We start from the raw sequence: 27,441 nt of genomic DNA on the forward strand, positions 1-27,441 counted from the left end.
GTTTATGAGCAGTGTTTTGTTACAGTATCTGTTTAGGCACTCTGGCAATTCTCGAGAATATAGTAAAACTGATTTATGGTGTTTGGACAGCTCTGCTGTTGCACCTTGGGAGTCGTAGAGCAAACTCTCCAATCCAGCATCTGTTGCATTAAGGTGGCAGGAGGTTTTCCACCAATTCCCCCTGGCGATGGAGTGACAGAGCTACTGTAAAGCAACAAAAGTGTAAGATGGGAGAAAAAGCTTGATAATAGCTGTATATTATATGCGTTTATACATGTTTGTTATTAATTTTATGTAGAGTAGGAGGACAGCAGTGAAAATAAAACAGTAGAGGAGGGGAGCAATCTGTTTAATCTCCAGATAAACAGACAGGTAATCCCTGATCAGAGTGGTCTGAGGTAACACAGTGTGTGTATGTGTGTGAGTTATGTGTGTGAGAGTGGCTCCATACTTTGTCATAAGAACTTCTTTGGAGGAAGTGAACAGCATGGATGGCAATGAAGAAACAGCAGGATGTGGGATGTTGATTCAGTGATTGTCACATTAGCTGGTACATCATTAGCTAGTTGAATTCAGCGGTTACATAAAGTACTGCCGCCGTCGTTGCCAGATTAATGTTTTGTATCTCTTCACTATGACAAGCCTACAGGAAATTAAAAAATCTGTTCTTGTGTTCTAAAGTGAAGTTAAGCTTTTTGGATTTCTGAAATTACAGAATGGGTCTTACAGGGATAGAAATATACAAAGAAAAAATATATATATTTATACTCAAGTGAGAAAATGAATCATGTCAAAACTGCCACACAGTTACATCTCATGTATTTTTTTTGTCATGTAAGGGGATATGCTCTATTTTTTGTGCTGGCTGTCCTAAAACAAAGGAAAAGAAAGCATTTTAAAGGAATAGTTTGCCATTTTTGGAAATATGCTTATTCGCTTTCTTGCCAACATAAGAGGATAGATACCATCGTTAAATATAAGACTGCAGCCAGGAGCTGGTTAGCTTAGCTTAGCTTAGCGAAGACTGGAAACTCGGAGAAACAGCTAGCCCGGCTCAATCCAACGGTAACAATATCCACCTACCAGCCCCTCTAAAGCTCACTATTTAACACGTTATAAGACATTTGTTTAATCCTTACAATAACCAAAGCGTAAAAATGTCAATTTGTGGTTTTAAGGGTGTTATGTGCTGGACTATTTCCTGGCCAGTCGCAGTGACTTCCTGGAGTCTTGTTGTCAGTGTGAGGTTGCCCGGTTACCAGTTTTTATGCTAAGCCAAACTAAACCCCCATCATTCATATTTACCATACAGACATGAGAGTGATATCGATCTTCTCAAGTGACTCTGCAAGAAAGCAAATGAGCAAATTTCCCAAAATGTTGAACTACTTTAATCTTCAAACAAGGCCGACCAAAACGTCTTCACCTTCCTACTATAAAATTGAGGGGCGTTACTGTATGTGTGGGACTATTTCTTGGTGGGCAGCAGTGACTTCCTCGAGTGTTGTCATTGCTGTGAGGTTGCCTGGCAACCGGAGGAGACTCCACAAAGTCCTCTTAAAACCACAAATGGTCGTTTTTTTCACTTCGGCTTTTATACAGATTAAATAAACGAGATATAACTGGTGAGCTTTAGAGTGCTAGTATGCAGATTTTTAGACTCTTTCACCCTCTGTCTAGTCTTTGCTAAGCTAAGCTAACTGACTGCTGGCTGTAGCCTTATTTAACAGACAAATATCTGTATGGATCCTCATGTAAGTCTTGGCAAGAAAGTGAATAATCATATTTTCTTAACTATTCCTTTTAGGCAGAACATGCTTTTATTCTATCTACTACATTATCTATTATGGCAAATATGATGATAGATGACATCTGGCCACATATTAAAAGTATTTGGTGTTGTCAGATGCATGGGTGTGCAGGTACCCTACTGTACAGTTAATGAGGTAATATTATTGAGTACACACGGTTTTCATGACAATAGCAGTTTGTTTCTTTGTTCTTGTCCCTGGAGCATTTTATGAAGCTTCATTCGGCACAAAAAAGACATTATTGCCCCTGTGGGAGCACGACAGGGGCTGAGAAATGAGGGAATATAAAGAGGAGAGAAGCAGATTGTGAGTCTGATCCAGAAGACTGGTGGGTGGAAAAAGTGAACCCACTCCCCTCTCTCCAGTTTATCTCTCAAAAGCTTCTTCTCACAAATGACTTTTATTGTTTTAGTAACTGATTTAATCCTTATAAGCGGGCAGTACAATTCTGAGCTGTACACATGTTATCAATGAAATTTCAGTCTGCATGAAAACCAAAAATGTTCTTCCTGCAAGATATCGCAGCTATTTTGTTAGATAGTATGTACCTTTTTTTATGCCTCCTTTTAGATTTCAAACCAATCTAGTTGCCTCTTATGTGTTATGGCTTTTTCAGTAGAATATTTTCATACTGTGTGTATGCCCTTTTCAAACCTATATAATTATTTTTTCTTGTGAATATGAAGCCAATAATCTCTTGCTGATATGTTTGAGGCATTGTGTTCCCACATGAGAGCTGCCAACAATAGGTGGTTTGAGATCAGCTCTGTTCCAATAATCACTCACAATCACTACATGTGGTTCTTTTGTAGTATCTCATTTTCTGTCTTCTTCTATTCTTTTAAGGGAAACACACATGGTGTATATACTCCCACATACACCTACATACACATACAGTACATATCAGTTTCCTCTATAGTCTCACATACACACACATGAATCTGCTCTGCTCTCTGTAATGGAAATTATCACCCAGCAGGACTCAGGACTGCTGAGCAGTCCCTGGTTCACCACAGAAGTGCAAAGGTGGAAACACACTATATACACTATACATCAGCTTCCAGTGGAGCCCATTGTGTTATAACTGCTTGTTAATGATTTGTCCTTTCTACCTTGTAGACATATGGATCTAAGGAATAAGATGAGACAAAAACCTGTTTCTACACTGAACCTTGTTGGATGTTATCAGAAAACCAGTGACTGATTTTGCCTGCAGCACTGGATTATATTTTCACTTATTCATTGACGCTATGCAGCCGATTCACTTTTATTTCCTGTGCCTTTAATGGACCTTATAGTTTGTGCTTGTCCTGTTGCATACTTGCTTCCAGTATTTTTTCTTTCTCTTTTCTAAACTCACTGCTTTTATGCAAATGAAGTTCAAATGAAGACGGGCCAACCTGGCACTGATATCGTTGTGAAACACACACCATATATGGAGGTGACACAAGGCTGTAGCGCTACTTGGCCGTTAGTTCCTCAAACACAACTTGTACTTGCAGATAATTGTAGTAGAACACAGTGCAGCTTTGGAAGTCATTGCTGGTATTTTAACATGTGTAATTTGTGTTTGTAGAACACAGTGTGAAACAATGTGAATGGCAGATTTTATTTCCTGCTTATATTTAAATTACCATGCCAGTGGTTTTGCATGTATAAATGTATATGTAAAGTAAGTGAACTATTTGCAAACCACACTGCCATGTTTTAGAAATGTGACTATTTTTCTACTGTTCTATTCAGCTATTGGTTTCTATTCATCTAAGTATGATAGCCGACATTTGAAACTTGCTTAAGTTGTACAATCCATTACATTGAATGGATTGTACAACTGCGGTTGTGCGGTATTTTTTGTCAAAGTGCTGCCTTTTCAAATCAATCTGCGCGTCAACTGCATTAATCAAAAATTAATGCAAACTCTGTTCACTGTGATGATTGAACTCAAGCTATTTCTAAAGCCCCTACATACCTATAGTCCAATCACACAGATGTATTCACTTATGTCGCCTGATAAGACCTCTTCTCGGGACTGTGTGGGCATGTACATGCTGTGATTGACAATTGCAATTCCCAGCATAGCTCCACCCAACTTCCACCTGCAGGTCTAACCAGCCAGAGCTTTGTAAGTGTACAGGGTCTTGCACTCAAAAATGATCTGCAAAAAGTACACATGATTTGTAGCCCATACTTAAAAACAAGCTGGTGTGGTCTTTTAAACAGCAGCAGGTGAAAATATGTAAATCTTGCAAAGGAACCTTCAGAAAAGCAGTTCTTCCTGCTTGTTCTATTCTATTGCAGCATATACTTTAGCCACTGTATATACAGTGTGCTCTTCTGTGCTGTTTCTTTATTGTTATTCAACCAGCCTTTCAGTACCATGAGTGTATACACATTGAGCCCCTCAAACCTTTAACGCTTTCAACATTCATGCCTCTTTCTACCGATTGAAGTAAACAACATCAAAGCAGTAAAATGCCAGTCTCTTTGAAAGGCTGAGAGTGAGAGTTGAGGAAAAAAAAAAACGAGGTCCGTCTGTTGTATGGTACAACACAATTTAGCCTCTCATCAGTGCAGATACCAAAGCAGACAGCAGTATTGCATCATTAGTGGCTATTCCAGTCCCTAATCATCTGTGGATCCCAACAGTGATTCTGTCGTCTCTGCTTTTAAATATTTATAACAGATGAGTATTTCTGGATCCCCCAGCCATCGTTTGCCTAATGAATCTATTACCACCAAGTCCAGTTTCATCTTTGACTCTTTAATCTTTAATAAAGAAAAAAGTATTCCCTCCCAGTGCCACCATGAACCTGGTGGCGTGTGTGGTAGATTTTCATTGCCTGACATTCAGTCTCTGTTGGGCAGTGAAAAGAGCTTCTCACTCCTCACCTCTGTTCTCACAGCAAGCAGTTTTAAATGACTGACCTGAAATTGCTTCTGATTAATACAATTATCTGCCCTTCATTGTTCCCTATGTCTTGCTCTGTGGTGGTAAAACACTTCTTTGTGTCATGCTGTCAGTTTCACAGTCTCATTTTCCATAATAGCTGTTCCTCAGATTAGGCGAAAAAAAAAAAAGTTTGAGGTGAGTGGTAAATTGGTCGTTGGTGGCGCAAAGAGTGAAAGAGTAGAAAAGAACCTCTATCTCTTTGTCTCTTTGTTTCTTTTGCTGTTCCTCTCTGTCCTTATTTGTTTAAATGAAATTTCTTACAGTACAGTGAAGGCCCTGAGGGATGGAGGGTACATTTGAGCCGATTTGAAGGGAGAGCGAGCCGGTAGTCCTGAATGGTACTGTAGAGTTGGGAAGCTTCGTCTTCGACTAATGAGGACACAGTACAGTGTTACAGTGTAAATCATTGCAAAGCATTGTGAATGTTTTCAATGCCATGAGGTCCAGCGTGATGCAAAATCTCCTGTAAAGCATGTGATACCATTAAACTTTTATGATTGCCCAGGGGCAACTGGATCACTGCTGCAGGAAATAGTAAAATACAATATCAATATAAAAGTCTTGCAATGGGATCACACCAGCTGCGATGCTGTCAACATGTTCCGACCCATGAGTACTCAGTAGTCATTACTGCATTATTTCATGAGTACTCAGTACTCATGGGTTGGACCACACCCACATACAAACATAGTATTTTGTGCAAACATCTGTTAAGAACAAACATTAACAGCGATCTGCCACTTAAAACAAATGTGGGCTGGGGGAGTGAAGTTGGGGGAGGGGATATTTTTAATTCAGCATTGCTTAAATCCACGTCTGCTAGCTTGCTGTCTTCTTCTTCACTGCCTTTGTGGGACTGCTACGCTTTTTTGCATATCACCAACTGTCAATCGCGCCAAAAAAAAACAAAACGGGCCTTTTGCCACAGGGTACCTTAAGTACCATTTTGAGGTACATTTTTTATGCTGCTTGTATTTCTACTCCACTGCATTTCAGATACTTACTTACAAAAAAACATACAAAATATAGGATCACATTCAACTACCTAAGTGTATGTGAAAAAGGTGAAATGTAACTCTAACTTGCTAAGTTTAATATTAAATGCTGCTTACATATTAACGCGTAATATCAATACAATATCATAATATATAATAATATAACACTGATAGGTCACTGCCTGCATAATGAATACTTTTGTTAAGTACATTTAGCCAATAATACTTTAAACTCCTATTTAAGTAAGATTTTTAATGCAGTGCAGTTGCAATAGATAGTTATATGGCTGCTTTCCCTTCAAGTAAGAAATCTTATTACTCTGCAACCATTGAGCATAAAATAAGAGAAACCAGGACAATCACTATTATTATCATTACGGTACATGTGATAATATTGACAGGGACATCTGTGTGATCAAAGCAACCCTGTGAATCAATACCAACATGGTGTGAAAATGTTTGTGTGTATTCACTTTAATAAGGCCATAAAAGGCAGATATATTGTAAACCCTGACATACAACTTATGCTGCAAAAATAACTAACCCCATCAATTTACTGTGTTATCTCAAATGTGCAGATAACATAGGCTCAGATTATCCAGCTAGATCTCTAAAATCTACATTAGCAAAACTGTTTCATTTTCTACTTAACGCTCCTTCCTTCTCATGTCTAGAATTGCAGGATGGATCAATAAAAGCATTAAATGAATCGAGGCAGCGCTGAAAAGCAGGAAATGGAAGTGCAAAACACGGCAGACGCGTCAGATTTTGCGTTGCCATGGAAATGTTATCTTGTTAGGTGGTGACACAATTTAGAAATATGTACTTGGTTAAGAAATGTTATGTAACGGCTCCCTCTCTCGATCCGGCTCTGTCTCTCTTTTTCCCTGTCAAAGACGGTTAGAGTGCAGATTATTGTTGATGTAATAAAATCTAGCCAGCCAGTGAATCGAAATGACACATACATAAAAAGCAAGGATAGGAGGATGGAGATGGAGATGGAGGAGGGTCTCTGAGTGTGTGTGTGTTCCAGTAACCTTGGTGACTCTGTCCCCAGCCCATCCCCACTGCAGGGGCCGAAGCCCGTGCATCCTCCTGCGGGGTAAAACGCCTCTCCTCTGGACTCAGTTTGGTTCACTGAATCCTTACTGAGAGAGACACAAAGAGATGAAAGTATGAAGGGATGTGGGGATGGAGGAGGAGGAGGAGGAGGAGGAGGAGGAGGAGGAGGAGGAGGAGGAGGAGGAGGAGGAGGAGGAGGAGGAGGAGGAGGAGGAGGAGGAGGAGGAGGAGGAGGAGTGGGTTTCGACAACAAGAGAAGTGAGGATGCTGGTTGAGCGGGGCAGAGGAGGCGGAGTGGGATGATAGGTGAAGTGCAACGAGAGAAAGAGAGGAGGAGGAAAGAGGTGGTTGGATGATGAGAAGAGAAGAGGAGGAGGAGAGAGAAAGTCCATGCAGAGCTCAGTCTTCTCTCTTTTCCCTGACTAAGAATAGCAGCTCTTCTGGTAACCCAATGCCCCAGGACATGACCATTTGAATAAAAGCCTCTATCACTTCACATAATGCCTGGTGTGTGTGTGTGTGTGTGTGTGTGTGTGTGTGTGTGTGTGTGCGCTACTGTAAGTGTATGTCTCTATGCTCGCATGTGTTGGCATGTGTCTGTGTGTAACTGTGGGGAAGTATTTTGAAGGCAGATACTCAAATTCATCAGAATGTCTCAAGAGAGACAGTAAGGAATCGAGAGAGAGAGACAGAAAGCGGGCTAATTGATGGTGATGATAATAGGCTGGTGGAGGAGAGAGGCACAGACGAGACTTTTATTTCAGTGAGCAAATAACTTTGTCATGTGTGTGGAGCCACCCACCCTCCCTCGTCCTGTCTGTCTCGCTCTCTGTCTGTCTGTGTGCTCTGCCTGCTTCATGTTAAGCCTGTGGAACTTTTTTTTACGGGATGAATCTGGGCAAGGAAAGAGCGTGAGAAGCAAATGCAGTTGAAAGCCATGTTTCCATATGTCTGTGCCATATGTCTGATTAGCCATAGCTAGCGTCTCAAAGGAGCAACCAAAACATCTTGTGTTGTAAACTGTTGGCACAACTGAGGAGTGGTGTTGTAGACGTGTTTGGTCTCAGGGTCACAGATATAAACAAGCTTTTCTCTCTTTATCCTTCTCTCTTCAGCACTACTTCCTCATCGTGTTTGGTCACGATGGACAGAAGCCTCTGGAGCTGCGGACAGAGGAGGAGAGTGAGTGCGATGAATGGGTGGAGGCCATCCAGCAGGCGAGGTACACACATAGCAAGAGTATTTGTGTGCTTTCCCCTTTCTGTTTTGTGTAGCAGGAAATGTGACTGCATGACCACAAGTTGACGTGATGTGACAGAACATTAAGATTAGAGAGCATTAATATGAACTTTAAAGGCCATACTGGTGATTTTTTGTGTTATAGCCCATTGAGTATAAATCATTTATAATTTACCGCAAAGTTGAGTGTGTTCCAAAGAATACTTTTTGCACTTGTTTCCTACCTTCCACAATTCATTCGTTTCAGTTGATTTCAGCACAGAATGAAAGTAAACTTGCAAAGATTGGAAAATTTGATTGATATGTGCAGTAATCCATCTTTTTTTCACAGTGGCATGAAGTTACTTCAGAAATGTTTGAAAGCTCTTGCTTGTTGGTGTACTCAAACAGGCTCAGACATCTGGAGGTTTGACATTTGAGTTACCTCCTGGAAAGCACTATACTGTTCAAAATCAAACACGGATGTCCTGAAAAACATAATGTGCATTTGATAGTTTCAAAAGAAGCGTGTATTGCTTGCATTTTATAGGTGGTGCCACACAATCTCAGCTTCATTAGTTGCTTTGTGTTTCCTGCAGATTCACACTAAATCCACAGGCTGACTAAATCCACATTACATTGTGACCCATACCATTAAAAGCCCTGTGTGTGACTGACATTTACTTCTCGCTCTGTTAGCTTTGTTTAACCTATTAGGGCGGGAAAACCTAGACCTTTATTATTCTTATTGGTACATGTTTGATGACCTCATGTAATTCACAGCTCCATCCATCTTGAACCTGAGCAGACGTCTAAGGCACCAGAATAAGGGAAACACCTGTGGAAGTGCGCAGGACCATTAAATTGAAGAGGACTTTTTATACAAAAGACATTTTAGCATCTCACTGTAGGAAAAGCACAGATGTAAATACTAAAATGAATGATGGCTGAATTCCATTTATATTTATCTGCTTTTGTTTCAGAGTCATGGCTCACTAGGACACTTGACAGAGCCAGCATTAATGTCATTATTAACACCTGTGCTGTAGCTTCAGCCCAAAAAGGAAATTAACCTAAGAACATATGACAACCCCTAGAACACGGTCGGTAGCATATAAAGAATGAACATTTGCTGTTAAGTACACCAGAACATGCAAAGCCATCAGTCCGGTCCTTTAAAGCTTCAAATCTTCAAGTTCAGAAAGAGTTTAACTCTCAAAAACTGAGCTAATCTGCTTCATCAGGTCCAGTTCAGTTTTGATTGACAGTGCTGGCAACATAACCAAACAACCCTGCTGGCAACTGGTAACAGATTTTTGATTCAAATGTTGCTAAACACAGATGGGTGCATTGAACTATGTGACCCGAGCCCTGCCCACTTCAAACCAGTGTCTCCTGAAAATACCAAACTGTTCCAACTTTGGCAGACCGCTCAGCATTTATTTCAAAGCAGTTTCACAAATTACAAGTGTGTTTTTGTTATTCCCTCATTTCTGCCATAACACACAACGGAGGGCAGAAGCAAGAAATGTACATGATTTTGTATAGGCTGTTATTCATATTTATGATATAACGTGTTCTTGCCATTTGTGGACTTCTCCTTATTTTCAGTTACTCTGACATCATCATTGAACGAGAGGTGCTGATGCAGAAATACATCCACCTTGTACAGATAGTGGAGACTGAGAAGGTGGCTGCCAATCAGCTGCGCACCCAGCTAGAAGATCAGGACACCGAAATCGAGAGGCTCAAAGCAGAGGTACAGCATGCATGTGTACACACACAAACACACACACCCGAAGGTATAATCCTCAAGATTTCCATCACATCAAACCCCATTTTCGAACCGTTTATGGCCTGCATTTTTTCAGCAATAGCCTTTTTTTTTTGCATTCAGTAATTGTCTCTTCCACGTGGGATTTAAATTGCATACCCACAGGAAACAATGAATGTGTATACTAAACAGGACGCATAAGACAAAAGCCAGTGCATGTGTGCATTTCACACAACACAGAAGACAACAGCTAGTGCTGAGCATTGGAAGAGAAAGTTTAGTTGTTGATGACTTCCTTCTTTAGCGTTCTTTCTTAAAACAATCCTCTCAGGCCACAGTTTGCTTGGCTGTGTGGTAGATGCACGAGTTGCTCTTCCTCTCTTGCATTTCTAGACCCTTAAAATGTCGACACTGGGACGAGTGTTTTTAAAATGTGTTTTCGGTAAACACAAACAGCCAGAAGTATTGCCAAATCAAGCTGGACTGAAATCTTAAGAATTGCAGCTTGAGACCAGGTGGCATTTGTATCCTTTTTAAACATTAAAACAGTGAAATATGAAATCATCTTGGTTATAACTATCTTAATAAATAGATTATGGGGTGAATTCAATTCAAAGTTAAAGGTGCCTTGAGAAGTTTTCTTGTGAATAAACAAATTTATATTTACACTGTTATTCAAACGCATCTTGTGTATAACAGAGGTCTAACAAATGCGTTGAATGCATTTCCTACCAAATAAAACATTTGCAAAGGTAATTTCTTGAACATCTTAAATCATGCATTGTTTACATCCACATTTACTTGCTTGCAGTCTTCTATTCTTCCTTGCCTTTGTTGGCACTTTGCAGCACTTCTTTGGGAAGTACCGCTGCCAGTTGTTGACCAGTGGAATAACTTGAAACTGGTGGCAGGAATGCACCGCACATGTGCAAAAACATTCATCCATAGCACTACAGGTGGTCAAATTCTCCACAGAGTACCTTTAAGACCACATTTCCCATTGTCCTTTTTCGTAGGCATTGAAATACAGTATGCATACATAGTTAGCATCACTCACGCCCACACAGCTCTGTGATTACTCTCCTGCCGTGAATCATTTGAAGAGTGATCGAAGGAGAATCACATATACCTGTGTGTGTGTGTGTGTGTGTGTGTGTGTGTGTATATATAGATACACACATGTCCCTATGGGTATTTAGTGTGCGTGTGTCTTTTCACAGTTGTGTATATGGCAGCAGAGGAGGGGGTGTGAACAGTACTCATTCACCTCTGAGCGTAGGAGGAGAAGCCCACCGCTCAATAAAGACAAGCCCATCAGCGTCCTTACAAACAGCTGCCAAACCATTACGCTTATCGAACACAACACGTTTCTGTTCTTCCGTCACAGCACGATAAATCAGACATGCACGCCCGCACACAAAACACAACTGACCTCTACAACATTGTAAATCAGAACTAATTACAATTCTCTCTCACGCACACAAACGACAGCAGGTAATTATTGGTTTATGGTAATTAGATCAATAGCTCCAATCTTTTCTGAGGTCAAATAAGTGAGCTTACTTCCTGACATCACTGTCAAACTGCTGAGAAAAAGCTTTTACGCCCGTCAGAGGGCTGGACAATAATGTGATTGTTGTTTATTGTCTCATGTTATCGTGTTTGTATAGTGTGTTTGTATACAATTCTTTTCTGGTCCAAATGAGTGATTCAAAACACATTTACAGTTTGTTTCATATAATGCAAAACAGTGAGACACGATTTATTGCATTGAACATCAGTTCATGTATGATTTTGCACATATATGTATATCGATATCGGATTCTTAGTTTATTAATATTGTGACATTGATTTCAATCATATTGCCCAGCCAAAAATTTGTATGTATGTATAGACATGTGGTCGTGAAAGAACTTATTATAGTATTTTGTCACTCATTATGAGTAAAACAACTCAGTTTAAACCCATTCATTCATTATCCTTCATATATGCTGAATGCTTGCCTGTAGACAGACTTCACATCTTTGCTGTCTTGCATGTTCAGCTGACCTGCTTTGCACTAACAAAAAGACCGTCTAGGTTACGCTACCAATTCATCAGAATTAATTAGATTGAAGTGTATCAACTGAACCACATTACATAGTTCTTTATAGCAAAATAGGAAACTAGGAAGTTATTAGGAAATTATTCAGAAATCATGGACCTGTAAAATAAAGCTTTACCATTGTTTTTTAAAAATGTAATTGCTAATCAGAGATTTGGGATTCCTTTGTACATGTTCTCTTATGTGCCACATAGATGACCAGAAGGCACTACAGAGTCATTGTTAATGTACAGGTGCTTGATTGAAATTGAATTCTGGTCTGCACAGCAGTTGGCCCAAGGGGAAGCTATTTGCTCGTTGGGCCAGCTGCTAACAGCTCCATAGGTCACATCTCCCCTGTCATGTACAATTCTGTCTCTGCTCATCTGTGTCAATGATGTATAAATATTTTACTTGCATATGTTATTTCTGTCTGTTTAATGGAGGTGCCTGTTACGCTGCTTTTAGTTGTAACTCTCCCTCGGAGCAACAAGTGTGGAGGATACTTGTCCCCACGACACACTGTGATTATATCTCATTGGCAGGACACAGTGAGCCCTGCTGATAATGAAAATGCTAACGAAAGACATTTTATATTAGGAAACATCTGCCCGTGTAATTGGGCTGCTCATGAAAAAAGGATTCAACGTTGAGAGCTAGTGTGCAGTTGGTGATCCATCTCATTAAAACATACTCTTGTTTGTTTGTTTTTGTGTGTTGCTCCGTGTTTATGAATAATTAAACCAACTAGCCACTGTAACTGTCAACAGTTGGCAGACTGGCTCCTCTCGGCTGCCATTTGCATGATAGCGTTAGTGATAAGAAAATGAAGATGAAAGTGTGTGGCTGAAAATGGCTTTGGTTTCGTCTTTCATGCTTTTTTCCATCTGTGATAAACTGATGTTATCAAGAGGCCTGAAGGTAAAAGCAAATAGGTGAAAGTAATATAGTACTAGAGCCAGTCTGAACCTCTGCTGAGTTTATTTCTTCACCACACAGCGTTGCTGAGAAAAACCTTTTACCAGCTATGTTTGATCATGTTGGTCATCACTGTTATTTAAAGAGAAGTGGTGCTATCTATTATTAAGTTTACAATGTGAAATTAGATTTTTTCCCCCACAGCTTAATAACATTTTGCGTAGGCTTATTCCCTTTGTGAAGTGTCTCATGTATGCCTCAGTTTTCAAACCTGGATGATGACATTAAATTTGTGGTAGGCGGCTCGCTTTTCTTACCTGCAGCTATTAAATGTCACATGTCTAAAGGCTAATCTGACTCTGCTGTGTGAAGAAAGTATTTCATCGGCGTAAAAATGATATTTGAGATTTGGCATAATTAGATAGATCAGGTCTTTAAAGGGCCTTGATGTTATGGTTTCCACTGGAACATTCAGCTGCAGAGGATTATACTATTATTATAATATACTTTGTGTTCAGTACCTGCTGTGCCGTACAATGCACTACAGGTGGTCAGGCACATATAAGCCTTAATTTGCTTACTGTCGCCAGCTGATAGCAGCCCTCCCCCTTCTCTTTCATTCTCTCTTTCTGAATGAAGGCACCAGATTGACAAAGATGAGGAAGTCTGATGTCTATCTGGTGCAATCTCACCAACAGTTCACTGAGCACACACTGCACGACTATCACATATGCGATATTCAGCCAAATGACTGTTAGTCCCTTTAGGAATATGATATCCTCATTGATTAAATCTTTCTACTATACCTCAGAAGACCATTGTTTGTGTTTAATGTGATTTTAGTGTAATTTAACATGTCTTCTGTGCATTTATTCACGCACTTTATGCTCACATTGTTTGTGACTGAATTTCTCCTTAAAGATTGTAGCTTTGAACAAAACTAAGGAGCGAATGCGGCCTTACCATGTCAACCATGAAAATGAAGACCCAGATATCAAAAAGATCAAAAAGGTAAATAGATGTTTTTCTAAAATCTAATTCAGGTTGAACTTTTAGGTTTCATGTATTTTTCTTTTCTGTAACCTGTTGTGTGCACAGTATGTACGCTCGACGTGTATGACTGTGTCTAAGCAACCTTGTTTGTTTCTCCTCAGGTGCAGAGTTTCATGCGGGGCTGGCTCTGTAGGAGGAAGTGGAAGATCATCGTTCAGGACTACATCTGCTCTCCTCACGCTGAGAGCATGAGGAAGAGGAACCAGATCGTCTTCAACATGGTGGAGGCAGAGACGGAGTACGTACATACATTATGCCTGGAGTAGCAGCACACACTGTAGAAAAGTTGTCACTATTGTCAAGCTTTGCAGAACATGAAGTAAATCTCACTTACTGTAGACTATAGAGCTGTAGGGCTTAGGAAAGGATTCTCTTAATACAATACAATATACAGCAGACGATATCATTATAAATACTGTGAGAGGACAGAAATTTGTCTACCATTTATGTAGATATCATTTTAATATTTCTAGTTGCATTAGACCATTCCAGACAATTTTGCAAATCAGTGAACAGGACTGCATTAGGCAATATTATTTTTGCATCATTGTGATGAAGTACCTCGATTTGTAAGATCTTTTATTTCACTGGAGTAACCATTCCCATCCCGTATTTCACCTTTAAATGGTTTCTTAATTGAATTTTGAAAATGTACTTTATCACAATAAATATATATAAAAGATGTTATACATATCCGCCATCCCGTCTGCATATGTATTGGATTGAATTAATTGAATTGAATCACAGTCAAATTATCAGACTGTGATTGGCAGACAAAACCACTTCTAAATCAGATCCTGTGAAGCAAATCTGCTGATTTGAGGAAAGATCATAACAAATGTTTATGTACAGACATTCATTATTCATTACTCTCAGCTATAACAAATGAAAACACTCTGGCAATTTTATGATTTAACTGTAAGACAGTATTTAAGGTATATTACAATATTACAAAATCCAGCTACTAAATATTAACAATATCCTCATTAAACATATTTACTCATATACTGTACGTGTTTTGAAGATAAATCTGAATTCCTATAACATTACCACATTACCAGGTATATACCTGCTATGTCTCACTGGTCTAAAGCCTGTTTAAGTCTTAACCCAGACATTATTACGTGATATATATTAGTTTTTCTGTTTGTCTGTGTGTGTGTGTGTGTGTGTGTGTGTGTGTGTGTGTGTGTGTGTGTGTGTGTGTGTGTGTGTGTGTGATGACAGGTACGTCCACCAGCTCTACATCCTGGTCAACTGTTTCCTCAGACCTCTAAGGATGGCTGCCAGCTCCAAGAAACCTCCCATCAGCCATGACGATGTCAGCAGCATCTTCCTGAACAGGTGTGTATGTCTGTGTGAATGTGTTCGTGTCCATCTTTGCTCTTAACCATTAATGTGTGTTCATTCAAATAACAATAAAACCTCTTTTGTCATTTTGTTTTCACACCGCGTGCGTTTACACTGTGTCTTCAGTGAGACCATCATGTTCCTACATGAGATTTTCCATCAAGGGCTGAAGGCGAGAATAGCCAACTGGCCAACTCTTGTGCTGGGTAAGCTGTTACTTAATCTCACACAATATACAGAACACACAAATACATACTCTGTGCATATACACACTCTGCAGCTGCTTAGTGAAATCAAGGTCAGGTTTTCAGTGGTCCTCCACATCCAGTTTGTCTCATTCAAACGTCATTCTTGACGTCTTACTGCCCCATTCACACACATGCACACGATCATTTCCCTATCTCAGTCTGCAACAAGCACACTCATTGTCTTGACAGACAATGACCACCCAGACCAGAAGGCATGCCACATATTCACCTCCTAAAACAGAAGCCCCCTCGACAGATAAGCATCACCAAGGAGACAGACTGCTGAAAGACACGATTGCAAATGACTTGTGACAAATTCAAAAAGAAAAGGGCAGACTGATTAAACATGTCACCCTTATCTGACTCTCTGCTGCAGGCTGACGCTGAATGTAGGTTTTTGATCAACAATATGTTTGACATCAAATCAATTTCTGTGGTATTTTCAGTACAGATTGATTCCTTTTTGACATTGTCATAAAAATACATCCTTTCCTAATACCTCCAACACAACATGCTTTTAACCCCACATAGACTATGTTCAAATGAATAGGAGCGTCCATCAATGACTAATATAATGGAAGCTCTTTAAATCTGTGTTTGCTTTTTCTTGCATGGTTTTGATTCTTTTATCTTTTTGAGGGCACGACCATTGAAAAGCCTGATGATGTAGTCATTTGTTTCTCTGCAGTGAATTAGGAAATCACATCTACTTTAACCAATGCTTTTTCAGAATGTCCCATAAATGTTAAAAGGTTATAGGCTCTAGTCATTCTTTGAAAAGACTTTGTCGTGTATCTAACACCATGATGATGATTTTTAAACCATTTGCTTGTTGTCCAAGAAAGAGGCAACCTGATTAAAGAAACTGGGAAGCAGACACTCATATAAACACTTCCAATAAAGGTTGAGTCACAGTCCACAATAGTAAAAGTAAAAAGAGTAAAATACAACACTTAACAGTTGCTTCTTATTGTGTTGGCAACACATTAGCCTCAGGTAGCTAGCTTGGTTAGCAGTAAACTGATCACAGAAAAACTCAATTCTACTAAATCACAAAACAGCCTTATTAAAAACAGCACCAACTGATAAAGCTTCAACCATGGTGACTATAACAATGTCAGTTAACTGTATGTGTGTGTGTTTTTGTTTTCAGCTGACCTATTTGACATCCTGCTGCCCATGCTGAACATCTATCAGGAGTTTGTGCGAAACCATCAGTACAGCCTGCAGGTTTTGGCCAACTGTAAGCAGAACAGAGACTTTGACAAGCTGCTGAAACAGTACGAGTCCAATGCCGCCTGTGAGGGAAGGATGCTGGAGACCTTCCTCACATACCCCATGTTCCAGGTAGATCATGGGCACCAGCACGCACTCGTTTTTTATGTCAATTCTTTCATGAATTGTTCATATATTTAAAGAGCCTTTTTCCACATTGCTCTTCTCTCCTACAAGATTCCTCGCTACATCATCACCTTGCATGAGTTATTGGCACACACACCTCATGAGCATGTGGAGCGCAAGAGTCTTGAATTTGCCAAGTCCAAATTAGAGGAACTGTCCAGGTATGTGTGTATGTGTTAGAATGATCAAATTTCCTGATACATCTTGATATTGAATACTGAACTAACTGGTGTCTTTGTGTGTGGCCAGAGTAATGCATGACGAGGTGAGTGACACGGAGAACATCCGGAAGAACCTGGCCATAGAGAGGATGATAGTGGAGGGCTGTGACATCCTGCTAGACACCAGCCAGACCTTTGTCAGGCAGGGTAAGTCTTCGTCAGCTCACAGCACTGCTCACCAGACAGCAAAGCTCTGGACAGTAAGACCCTCCTGCCTGTCAACCTGTGATCTGAGAGCACAGACGCGGTAGCTTGGTGGAGCTCAGTCACTGAATCATGACATTAGCCACTGTAATACTTTCTACTGGGGGAGATTTGGCTCTCTGTCAGCTCAGTCGAGTGAAAATGTGGTTCGACACATTGACAGTGGTTCTCCATGATACTGTAACTTCCCAAAGATATTAATCTGAGGGATAGTAACAACTCTGTCTGATATGTTAGCAAGAAAATATCTTCCTAATGAATTATTCCCAAGCAGTTCAAAACTGAATGTTTTACTTATTTTGTTTAATCACATTTCACGTACATTTTAGCAGTTTCCAACATGAAACTGATTAAACCAATTTCCCTTTACTAAATTAAAATCCTCTAAGCATTTGTACTGTAGCACTGAACACGCTGTTCGTTGTTTGTTTGGGAAGGGTGCACTTCCAAGTCTCATTCTCTTACAGTGGAGATAAAGGGATTGCCTGAGATCACTGGTGTATGCCAAAGTCTTAGTGTGGAGTCATGGTGCCAGAACCAACAGTCTGCCTAATTTTACATAACAAAGTTATTCTTGATCACCGTAATCACAAGTGTACCGTATAAACTGTACTGTATTTATCAGCAATTGCTTCAAGCAACAAGTGGTTGGAGAGACAGTCCCATAATGGCACTGGTCCAAGACTTGCAAAATCTTCATACTGTTGATGTGCTATTGAGAAAGGCACTGAACCCATATCTGTTCCAGTGTTCATTAACTGCTACATTGTGCAAACCCTCATGAGCTGTCTGATCTCCTGATTTGTGGGGGTCTCTTACACAGATCAAGTCAAAGGCAATTTTCCTTTTAAGATGCAATAAATGTACTGAGTATGCACGCCTGCTAAGCGAAACTTACATGGCATGCTGCCTTACGACCGGCCAGGAGAGCAGATTGTGACGTCCCTCCTGCAGTTGAGTTACAGGTCAGGGGATGAAGTGCTGACACCAGTTTTGACAGTGAGTGTCATCTCTTGATACAAGGTTGCTGTCTGTCTTTATTCATTCAAACAGAGATACAGTTTTTGCCACTGAATCTATCCTTCATTTTGTCTTCTTACGTGTCTGCCAATGTGTGTAGAAATTCAGAAATTGTTGCTTTTTACGCATGTATGTCTGTTCCACTGCGGATGCTTCGTAAACACAACCCTCGGCTTAGTGTCAGCTTAATGAAATGTAATGTAATCCTGTGCCCGTCCTGCTCCTCAGGCTCTCTGATCCAGCTGCCATCGGTGGAGCGAGGGAAGCTAAGTAAGGTCCGTCTGGGCTCTCTGTCTCTAAAGAAAGAGGGCGAAAGGCAGTGCTTCCTCTTCACCAAACACTTCCTCGTCTGCACACGCAGCTCTGGGGGAAAACTGCACCTTCTCAAGGTGAGAACACCCTAAACTCAGTAGTTTAAGTTGATCGCACACAGGAAACTAATTTTGGAATTGATTGCAACTTTTATTTAAAATGGCAATATATATATATATATATATATATATATATATAATATTTGCTCTTCAACTCTTGCAGCAAGGTGGAGTTTTGTCCCTAATTGACTGCACACTCATAGAGGAACCAGACGCCAGTGACGAGGAGTGTAAGTTTACTACTACTACAACAATGAAGCAGTGTGTCTGCGTTGGTTGACAGGCAGCTCTTATTGCCTCATTTAGGCCCTTCACCACTCATGGAGGTTAATTAGGTGTCAGATGATAAGTGTCCAGAAATTACTTCCCTTTAAATATCAGACGATCACCCCCTTTAAATGTCAGGTTTTGATCTTTTGACATTACATTACATTATTTTTTTTTTTCTGAGAATTCATTTTTGCAAATGGGGAGATTGATGAAACACCTACACACACACAAACACAAGTGCTGAGGCAACCACATGCATGTGCACACTTGTCTTCAACACACACTTAAGCCTCAGGGGTTTCGCAGAATGGAGATAGCAGGTCCACTAATTAACCCATTGTGTGTGTGTGTGTGTGTGTGTGTGTGTGTGTGTGTGTGTGTGTGTGTATTTATGTATGTTTGTGTGTGTGCACAAGCATTTTTTTTACTATCATCATCATTAAGAGGACTGCTGGACTGTAAAAAGCTTTCTTTTTCCTCTATCACACAGCTAAAGCTGGCGGTCAGGTATTTGGCCAGCTGGACTTCAAGCTTGTAGTGGAGCCGTCAGAATCACCTTCATTCACTGTGGTGTTACTGGCACCGTCGCGGCAGGAGAAGGCTGCGTGGACCAGTGATATTAGCCAGGTAATACACAAAGTCACACAAACACACACCCAGACAAACACAGAATAACAAGAACCTCCAAATAGCAAGAGCACGTCTCCACTGGGCATTGAGAAGGCTTAGTGATAAGTAAACACAGACATGGGTGCAGTTCCCCGGGGAAGAGTTCAGCTCACTGCCTCAGTACTTCACAAACAGAGTAGCACCATACAAGCATATCAGACTGGATTCATTCTTATCACACAAAAATACATTGGCAGTTTTCAATTCCTTATCAACCAGACTTTTGAAATATTTTCACAATATTTGGATTGGATTGGGGATTGGTTTTAATTTAATGGGAGTGCACAGACAAACAAATGAGTGCAGGGAAGATTTTGTCAAAGTAAATTTAGAGTCATTTTCTCCCTGATATATTTTATGACGTTGCAGACTCGGTAGGTCAAACAAACAAATAATTTGCAAATATTCTTTTCCCCTCTCATACTGTCATTCTTTCACTTTATTCTTTCATTACTTCTCTTCCTTTTCTCTCTGTCTCTGTAGTGTATAGATAATATCCGCTGTAATGGCTTGATGACCAGTGTATTTGAGGAGAACTCTAAAGTCACTGTGCCTCACATGATCAAGTAAGTTTGTTTGTGTTTGCGAAGAGGAACACCCATCTCTTCATGCTAGTGTTGCAAAACATACGTTTATAATGTAGTGTACCTGGGTGAAAATGTTACAGTTGTGTTCATATACAGTAAATTATTAGTCTTTTTTTTATTATTATCTGTATGTTATGTATTATGCTTTTTTATATTTATTCATGCTGTTGCTGAAATCTGCTCAAAAGTATTCTTTGGTATCCACTCTTATTTTTACCTTTTTTGGAATATATGGATTTTCTTTTATTCATTTCTCTCTTTTACTTGGCTGTTTTTGCTCAGCTACTTTCACAAACTTTTCCTTGCTTAGCAGCCCAGCAGTCACCCACGCTCGGTTATGTGTGTGTGTATGTACGTACGTGTGTATCCATCAGATCCGATGTGCGTCTCCATAAAGATGATGTTGACATTTGCTTCAGCAAGACGCTCAACTCCTGCAAGGTCCCCCAGATCCGCTATGCCAGCGTGGAGCGGCTGCTCGAGAGGCTGACTGACCTGCGCTTCCTCTCCATTGACTTCCTCAACACCTTCCTGCACACATACAGGATTTTCACCACGGCGTCGGTGGTCATGGACAAACTGGCCGACATCTACAAGAAGCCCTTCTCCTCCATACCTATCAGGTCATGCAACGCAAAAACACACAAATATGCACTCAGAAACTTGTGTTAGTGTGTTGTGTAATATGCAAGGTTGTTTATTTGTGTTGAATGAGTGTTCTGAGAGTGTTTTATTAGCTTCCTCCTATTTTTTGGACTCGGCATGCTGCTCTGTCCACAAGGTTGAATACATACTGGCTGAAGCACATACCAGCCTGTGTGTGGAGGCCAGCAGAACAGATGCTTCAACAAAGTTTTTTGGCACAGCCATAGGAATATACTGTGTGTCAGATGAAGAGTCTCTCTCTCTCTCTCTCTCTCTCTACTTTATTCATGCTCTCTTTCTCTTATTAGGTCTCTGGCTGCATCAGAAGTGTGTGTTTATATTCCTTCCTTGGCTTAACTTGACTTAGCTTTTCAACTGGAAAAGCTCTGTCTTTTCCTCCGCCCTTGGGCAGGTTTGTATGTAAAGCCTAACTCACCATGGCCTGTGGCTGCCTTCCCTGGAGGAGAACAGGGGCCAGGGGTGTGCAGGAAGGGTAGTGGCGGTGTGTAGAGTCCCCTTTCTTGAACTTAAACAAAACAGGATATGCTTCATTTTTGCCCTTAATGTCAAACCTTTGACTTTTTTTCGCTCCTTCATCCACCAGAGAACCAGTACAATAAGAGGTTTATACATAGAACATGATTTGTTGTATTCCAATGGTTTCTTTATTGTTTTGGTGTATTAGCCATGTTAGCAACGTGGCTCTAGGGATGGGTGGTGTTGGTTGGTCAAACGGTCCAGCACTTTGGTCCAGACTGAAATATCTCAACAATTGTTGGATGGATTACCATAGAAATGTATACAGACATTCATGGTCCCCAGAGTAAGAATTCTAATGACTTTGGTGATCCCTTAACTTTTCATCCAGTGCCATCAGGCATCAGGTCAATTTGTCTAATACTTTGGTTTATGACCAAATATATTTGTAAAATGAATGACATTCCCATCAGCCTCAGCTGTATATTCCTTTAGCGTTTAGTACTAATTAGCAAATGTTACCATGCTAACACCCTAAACTAAGATGGTAAACATTATACCTGCTAAACATCAACATGTTAGCATGCTGACATGAGCATTTAACTCAAAGCTACTGCTGTGCCTAAGTATCAGAGTCAGAATCAGAATCAGAAATACTTTATTGATCCCCGGGGGGAAATTGTACAGTACCAGTGCTCCCATTCAAGAGTAGAAAGTAGCATACATTTAGAGCTAAAAGTATGTACAAAATATAAAAATAAGAAATAGAAAATAAAAATATACACATTTACAGTATTTAAGTGAAAAATAAAAGTTAAAAAAATGGCCTGTACAACCTTACTGAGCCACTAGCATGGCTGTAGATTCGTAGTCTTGTTTCCGTCCTGTTTATTTATATTTCATGGCACTCTTTTACAAATGATTAGATTGAACCTTTGGTTTGTTCAAATGCCCCTTGGTTTTTCAATTTTTCTAGATCACAGAGGTGCCTTCCATTTCATGTTTGCCCCTGCCCTTTTAGAGACTCTAACACAGCTCTCTGCGTCTGTTTTGCACTGGATATTTCTCTCTATCTGGAAGACTGAACATATGCTGCTGTTCTCTCCCTCACACGCTGCCTCCCCTCCTCCTCAAACACGCCTTTCCTCTACCAAGAGATTCATTCATCATCCTTCCATCATCTTCCCTCAAACCATCATCTGTCTCCGTCACATCTCCTATTTGCATTTTCATGTCTCAATCCAACCATCACACCCAGACATTTAATCATGTTTCTGTGTCATCCATCCCCCCTGTCTCTTCATGTCCCCTCCAACTACAGGGCGCAGTACCACTCATTTGACCGTCTGTCCATCTCATCCATCTGTCCTGACTACAGTCTGAAGATCAAGAAGATAGCCATGGATCAGTCCAAGTAACCAACTCTTCTCTCTCAGTCCTCCTTCTTACTTACTGCTCTTTACAACTTGTCCTGCCTGTTCTTCTTCTCCTCTGGTCTTGGTCTGATACTTCACTGATGCATGACTTTCATTACTTTGACTTTTTAATCTACCTGCTATCTATCTCATTATATGAATGGACAGCAACAACTCACAGGGGTTGTAATTTCGCCAGTTTGAAACATTTTAGGTTGATGATACGTAGACAAGAATGGGAGAAGGGAAATATTTCTTCAATCTGCAGCTGGTCTGTAGCATGTTCTGTCACTGGAGCATCACTTCCTCAAGGCTGTTTTATCTCTCGGTATCCATATTGATCCCTTTTTGTCATTCCTCTTCTTCGTTTTATATCCTCCTCTTAAGCATCTTCCGCTGCTTGCTTCAAAGGTCTTCAGCATTCCTCCTCTCTGGCTTTTCATGTATCTTTCCTTCCTCTATCCTCCTTTCATTTCTCCCCCTCCTCTTTCGATCTGGGATGCAATTTGTTCTTTTATTTCCTGCTAAATAACAGGCTTGTGTGAATAAATGATGGCTGTGTTTATCTATGCATGATTACTCCTCCCTTGACATAGCTCTGTACATGCCTCTCTGAGCAGTGTTAATATCATCATAAAATTGATAACCAAAATTCTTGTTGATTAAAGCTTTTGCACTTTCATTCCCTAGTAAATAAGCCGTTTAAATGTTGCAAATGTAATCTGCAATAAAGATTTGAATTTTTTCTACTCTAATCTATGAAGTGGATACATTTTTGTGGACTAGGCACATAATCAGGTACTAAAATCATAGTCGGTAACCTTCAGATTTAAAGGTTCTTGAGGGTGTTCACATTTACATTTGCTGAATGGTTTAAGGTTAGTCTGAACCCTTTTTATACATAGACCCACAATTTTAGGACAGTGCAGCAGAACAATATTCCTAAACATTAGATAAAACAACCAGGGAGCTTTTTTTCTCCACTGCGCATGACGATTACCTAACTTCGATCAAACTGAGCATATGTTTAACTTGCTACAGACCAGACTACGACCAAAAAATGCAGTATAATTGATTTGGAAAATAGGTCCTCTTTACAAATCCAGTAGATACTGAGCAACATTAGCATTCATTTGGAGTTGTTCTGTTCGCTTCACTTGACGAATGTAAGTCTAATATTCACTCTCTTTTTTATCTCACCAGCAACCAAAAGAAATATCTGGCTCTTTAGCTGCTAAATCTTCGAAGCCAGCCAGGTAGCGTACAGTGGGTTAATCCAAGTTTTTTCATTGGAAACAGCTGCCTGGAACCGAGACTGATGAGAGCAGTGAGAGTGAACTAAAACAGTAAAGTTTTGAGCCATAAAACCAAAACAGTTAGCTGATAGATACTTTAAAGCCCCATAGAACTGAGGGGAACTGCATCGTCTGATGATGATTCTCTGTGGGTTCGTCACTATGAGCAACCCTCAGCTTTAAGTTTATGTTAACTTGTCAAACTACTTTCTGTAAATTAAAACTAGGGAACCATGTATAAAAAAGTCTAAAATTCCTACACTGTTCATCTGATGTGGATGTAAACACCCCTAAAACTACAGCTGAAAGTCAGCACGGTAACCTCAAAGATATCGTTTTATTTCCAACCCAGTGTGCTGGAGAACAGACACAACACAATAGAAATTGTGTCACTGTTCTAATACTTTATGACTGCACTGTATGTGCCCACTCATTACAAGTCACTCTGGATAATAGCTCCAAATGTGACAGTAAATGCTTTGAGGTCCCCAGTATGCTGTGAAATCTGAAATTCTTCCGTAAGACACTGTTCTCTTGTTTGTTTCTTTATGAATTTTGAATTCACAGTGTGCCATTTTATTTTTACCTTAAACTAGACATATGTCTCTAATACAGGAAAACTATCTGACAAATTAATTTGCTATTGAGGGGTTAACACTATAAGGCTTACAGACAAACAAGCTCTTGTTTTCAGCTGCTGCAATTACACATTTTCTTTTCATTCTTTTGTTCTTTTCCCTGAACTCTCTCTTTATTGCTTCTTAAAAGTCCTCTTATTTTGCTAACATATTGCTTTCCCCCCTTTCAGGTCCTTGGAGCTGTTCTTTGCCACCAATCAGAATAACAGAGGTGGTGAGCACGTAAACGACAAATCTCCTCGTCTCTGCCGCAAGTTCTCCTCTCCCCCTCCTCTGTCCATCCCGTCCCGCACCTCCTCCCCTGTTCGAACACGAAAGCTCTCCCTCCACTCCCCCATCACTGCCAGGGTTGGAGGCCTGGACCTAACCAGTCCTCTGTCAAACTCCAGCGTCAACCAGAACACTACCCAGTCTGCTGCCAGTAGCCCCACGTCTGCCCACACTCCCCAAACACCGACGCCTCAGACCCCGACTCCGACCGCCTCCTCTCCTCCTCCTCCTCCCTCTTCCACCTCTCCCCCACCCAACAACTCAAAGTCACCGCAGGACCAAGTTCCTCCCATTCCCTCGTCCCCGGACCAGAGCCCCTGCTCGACTGCAGAGGGGGAGGAGGTGCCCAAGATCGACCCCTTCTGTGGCAAACTGAGACGGAGCATCCGCAGAGGTGTGTTATAGTTTCCACACAAATACACTGCAAAAACATTTATATTGTACAGAACATTAGGGCTGGGATTTGTTTGAAATGTGTTGATATTAATGCAGATGCAATAGCTGAGCTTTGGTACTGATACCAAAACAAGCTTTGATACCTTACTGTGAGAAATATTGGCATGCTTTTTCACTTGGCAAAAAGTCCTCAAATTTTAAATGTCTCAACACAAGCAGCAAACTTAAACTTAAGTCTAAAAGTAGCAAAAATTGGATTAAAACCGGGAACGGTCTGATCAGAGATGAAAGAGTAACATAACAGCAGTGTTTCACTGCCCTCTCTGGTTGAAAGTTTCAAGTCTGTTTCATCTCTGACCATACCCAGTATCACCGATATGTGGTTACATATGGTCAGAAGTGAGCTCTTTTGCACCTTTAACCACACCCAACAGTGATGTCATGGTGTACTGACACTCCTTGGAGTACAGCTCTACATCACTGCAGCAAGGTGAGAAGTTAGACTGAAGGTCATTTTTTAGGGGTTGTCAAATTACTCTTAAACCAGGTTAAAAATAATTCAGTGCCAGCGTCCGGTACATGACAGTTTTCCACAAGTACCACAGATACATTTTGTAGGTTGTAGTGGTGATCTGCGTCTATAAATTCTGTTAAAAGATAATCATTGTTCTTTTCAATCATACAATAATTATGAAATCAACAGATATATGGAGACTTAATTCTAAATGTTGTGGGTATGTTAACAGGGCTTAATTAAACAAAAATGAATGACTGTGATTATTATTGTGGGCTGTAACAGCCATTTGGAGAATTGTGAAGCATTGGTAAATGATTTAAATTCTCATACTGTGCTTCTACATTGTGCTCAGCTTAATACCATGTAACCTGATAACATGCACAGTTTGTTCTGTAAGTGTATAAACTATATATTCTCTATAATTGAACATCGACATATGGAGCCTTACTGACGAACTGAAATGCTTATGAAGAGCTGGAGGTCACTCATCAGATGACACAGTGTGAAGTGTTCCCTATAAGAGCAGAACAGGCGCCTGGTGGGACATCATTATCTCCTTGCATTTGTGTGCTCTAAGCTGACTTCTCACCGCACATGCTCAGATCTTCTAATAGTGGTGTTAAACAGTCCTCTCATTCTGGAGAAAGATAGTGTCAGGGCATCTGAAGCAGCACAGCAAGGGCAAGCAACAGTTAGACCCTCATTAGCATGCACACACGCACTAATATATGAGTATGTGTGTGTGCGCGTGCATGAGTGTGTGCATGTGTGACAGCTGCTAACTGCTCACTAGGAGACAAAGAGCCATTAGCACTCGTACCACTCTCACCTCCTCTGCATATTGTCTCGCAGTTTCTTTAGCTCTTAATCAGATCAGTGTATTTATGTGTTATATGTATCTACGCACACACACGTATTTGCTTATCTTCCTATTTGTCTTCAGAGTAGATGTTTGTGAATCAAATATCAAACACATGCATGTTTGCATATATGAATGCAGCCACACAAAGGACATGTATGTAATTTAACATTTACTACTTGCCCACATGCTCACACATACACAAAATGTGCAGAGAACAAACAAAAGTCTTGATGTTATCCACTGATCTCTGCATGGCTGTGAACTTAAGTATAATTAAGTTTAGTCCAGTGGAGCAGCAACAGTAACGGCCACCATCATGACCATAACCATTATCATCATCATCATCATCATCATCATCATCATCATCAACAACAAGAACATCATTGTTATTCTTGTCCTTCTCCTCTCCTTCTGTCTAGCTGTGCTGGAGTCGGTGTCACTGGAGAAAATCATCCCGGAGTCTCCTCAGAGCAGTGAAGCAGGAGACATGTCTCCATGTCGCTCCCCTTCCACACCTCGACACCTCCGCTACAGACAGCCTGGAGGTAACGATGTGTGTGTGGTTTATGACTCAGAACCAGGCCACAATGCCATAGTCAGAGGCCCTCGCAGTGGGCAGTGTGTGCCCACTGACAGGCCACTCTGCAGAGTCAGGCTTAGATCCCTAACCCTGGAGGCTGACATCTTTAGTACAGCAGCACAATACAAAGCTCAAATACAG

The 27,441-nt window shown here is 40.5% G+C and overlaps 1 protein-coding gene across 3 annotated transcripts in view; it reads left to right on the top strand.

Moving 5' to 3' along the window:
• Positions 1–27,441, top strand: part of rasgrf2b (Ras protein-specific guanine nucleotide-releasing factor 2b) — a 39,522-nt gene that overhangs the window by 5,668 nt on the left and 6,413 nt on the right. Inside the window, exons 2-18 of one of the 3 annotated variants that reach the window (XM_070904098.1) lie at positions 7,934–8,040; positions 9,648–9,795; positions 13,733–13,822; positions 13,966–14,102; positions 15,092–15,208; positions 15,341–15,420; positions 16,616–16,809; positions 16,915–17,024; positions 17,113–17,231; positions 18,537–18,697; positions 18,843–18,909; positions 19,440–19,576; positions 20,102–20,184; positions 20,580–20,828; positions 22,649–22,741; positions 24,846–25,339; positions 27,140–27,265. In XM_070904098.1, the coding sequence (XP_070760199.1) occupies positions 7,934–8,040; positions 9,648–9,795; positions 13,733–13,822; positions 13,966–14,102; positions 15,092–15,208; positions 15,341–15,420; positions 16,616–16,809; positions 16,915–17,024; positions 17,113–17,231; positions 18,537–18,697; positions 18,843–18,909; positions 19,440–19,576; positions 20,102–20,184; positions 20,580–20,828; positions 22,649–22,741; positions 24,846–25,339; positions 27,140–27,265 (2,512 nt within the window). The remainder of the gene's footprint in view (positions 1–7,933; positions 8,041–9,647; positions 9,796–13,732; positions 13,823–13,965; positions 14,103–15,091; positions 15,209–15,340; positions 15,421–16,615; positions 16,810–16,914; positions 17,025–17,112; positions 17,232–18,536; positions 18,698–18,842; positions 18,910–19,439; positions 19,577–20,101; positions 20,185–20,579; positions 20,829–22,648; positions 22,742–24,845; positions 25,340–27,139; positions 27,266–27,441) is intronic. The other 2 variants (XM_070904100.1, XM_070904099.1) reach the window with 2 other exon arrangements.

The sequence above is a fragment of the Enoplosus armatus genome, chromosome 4 (genome assembly GCF_043641665.1).
Source record: "Enoplosus armatus isolate fEnoArm2 chromosome 4, fEnoArm2.hap1, whole genome shotgun sequence".
NCBI lineage: Eukaryota > Metazoa > Chordata > Actinopteri > Centrarchiformes > Enoplosidae > Enoplosus > Enoplosus armatus.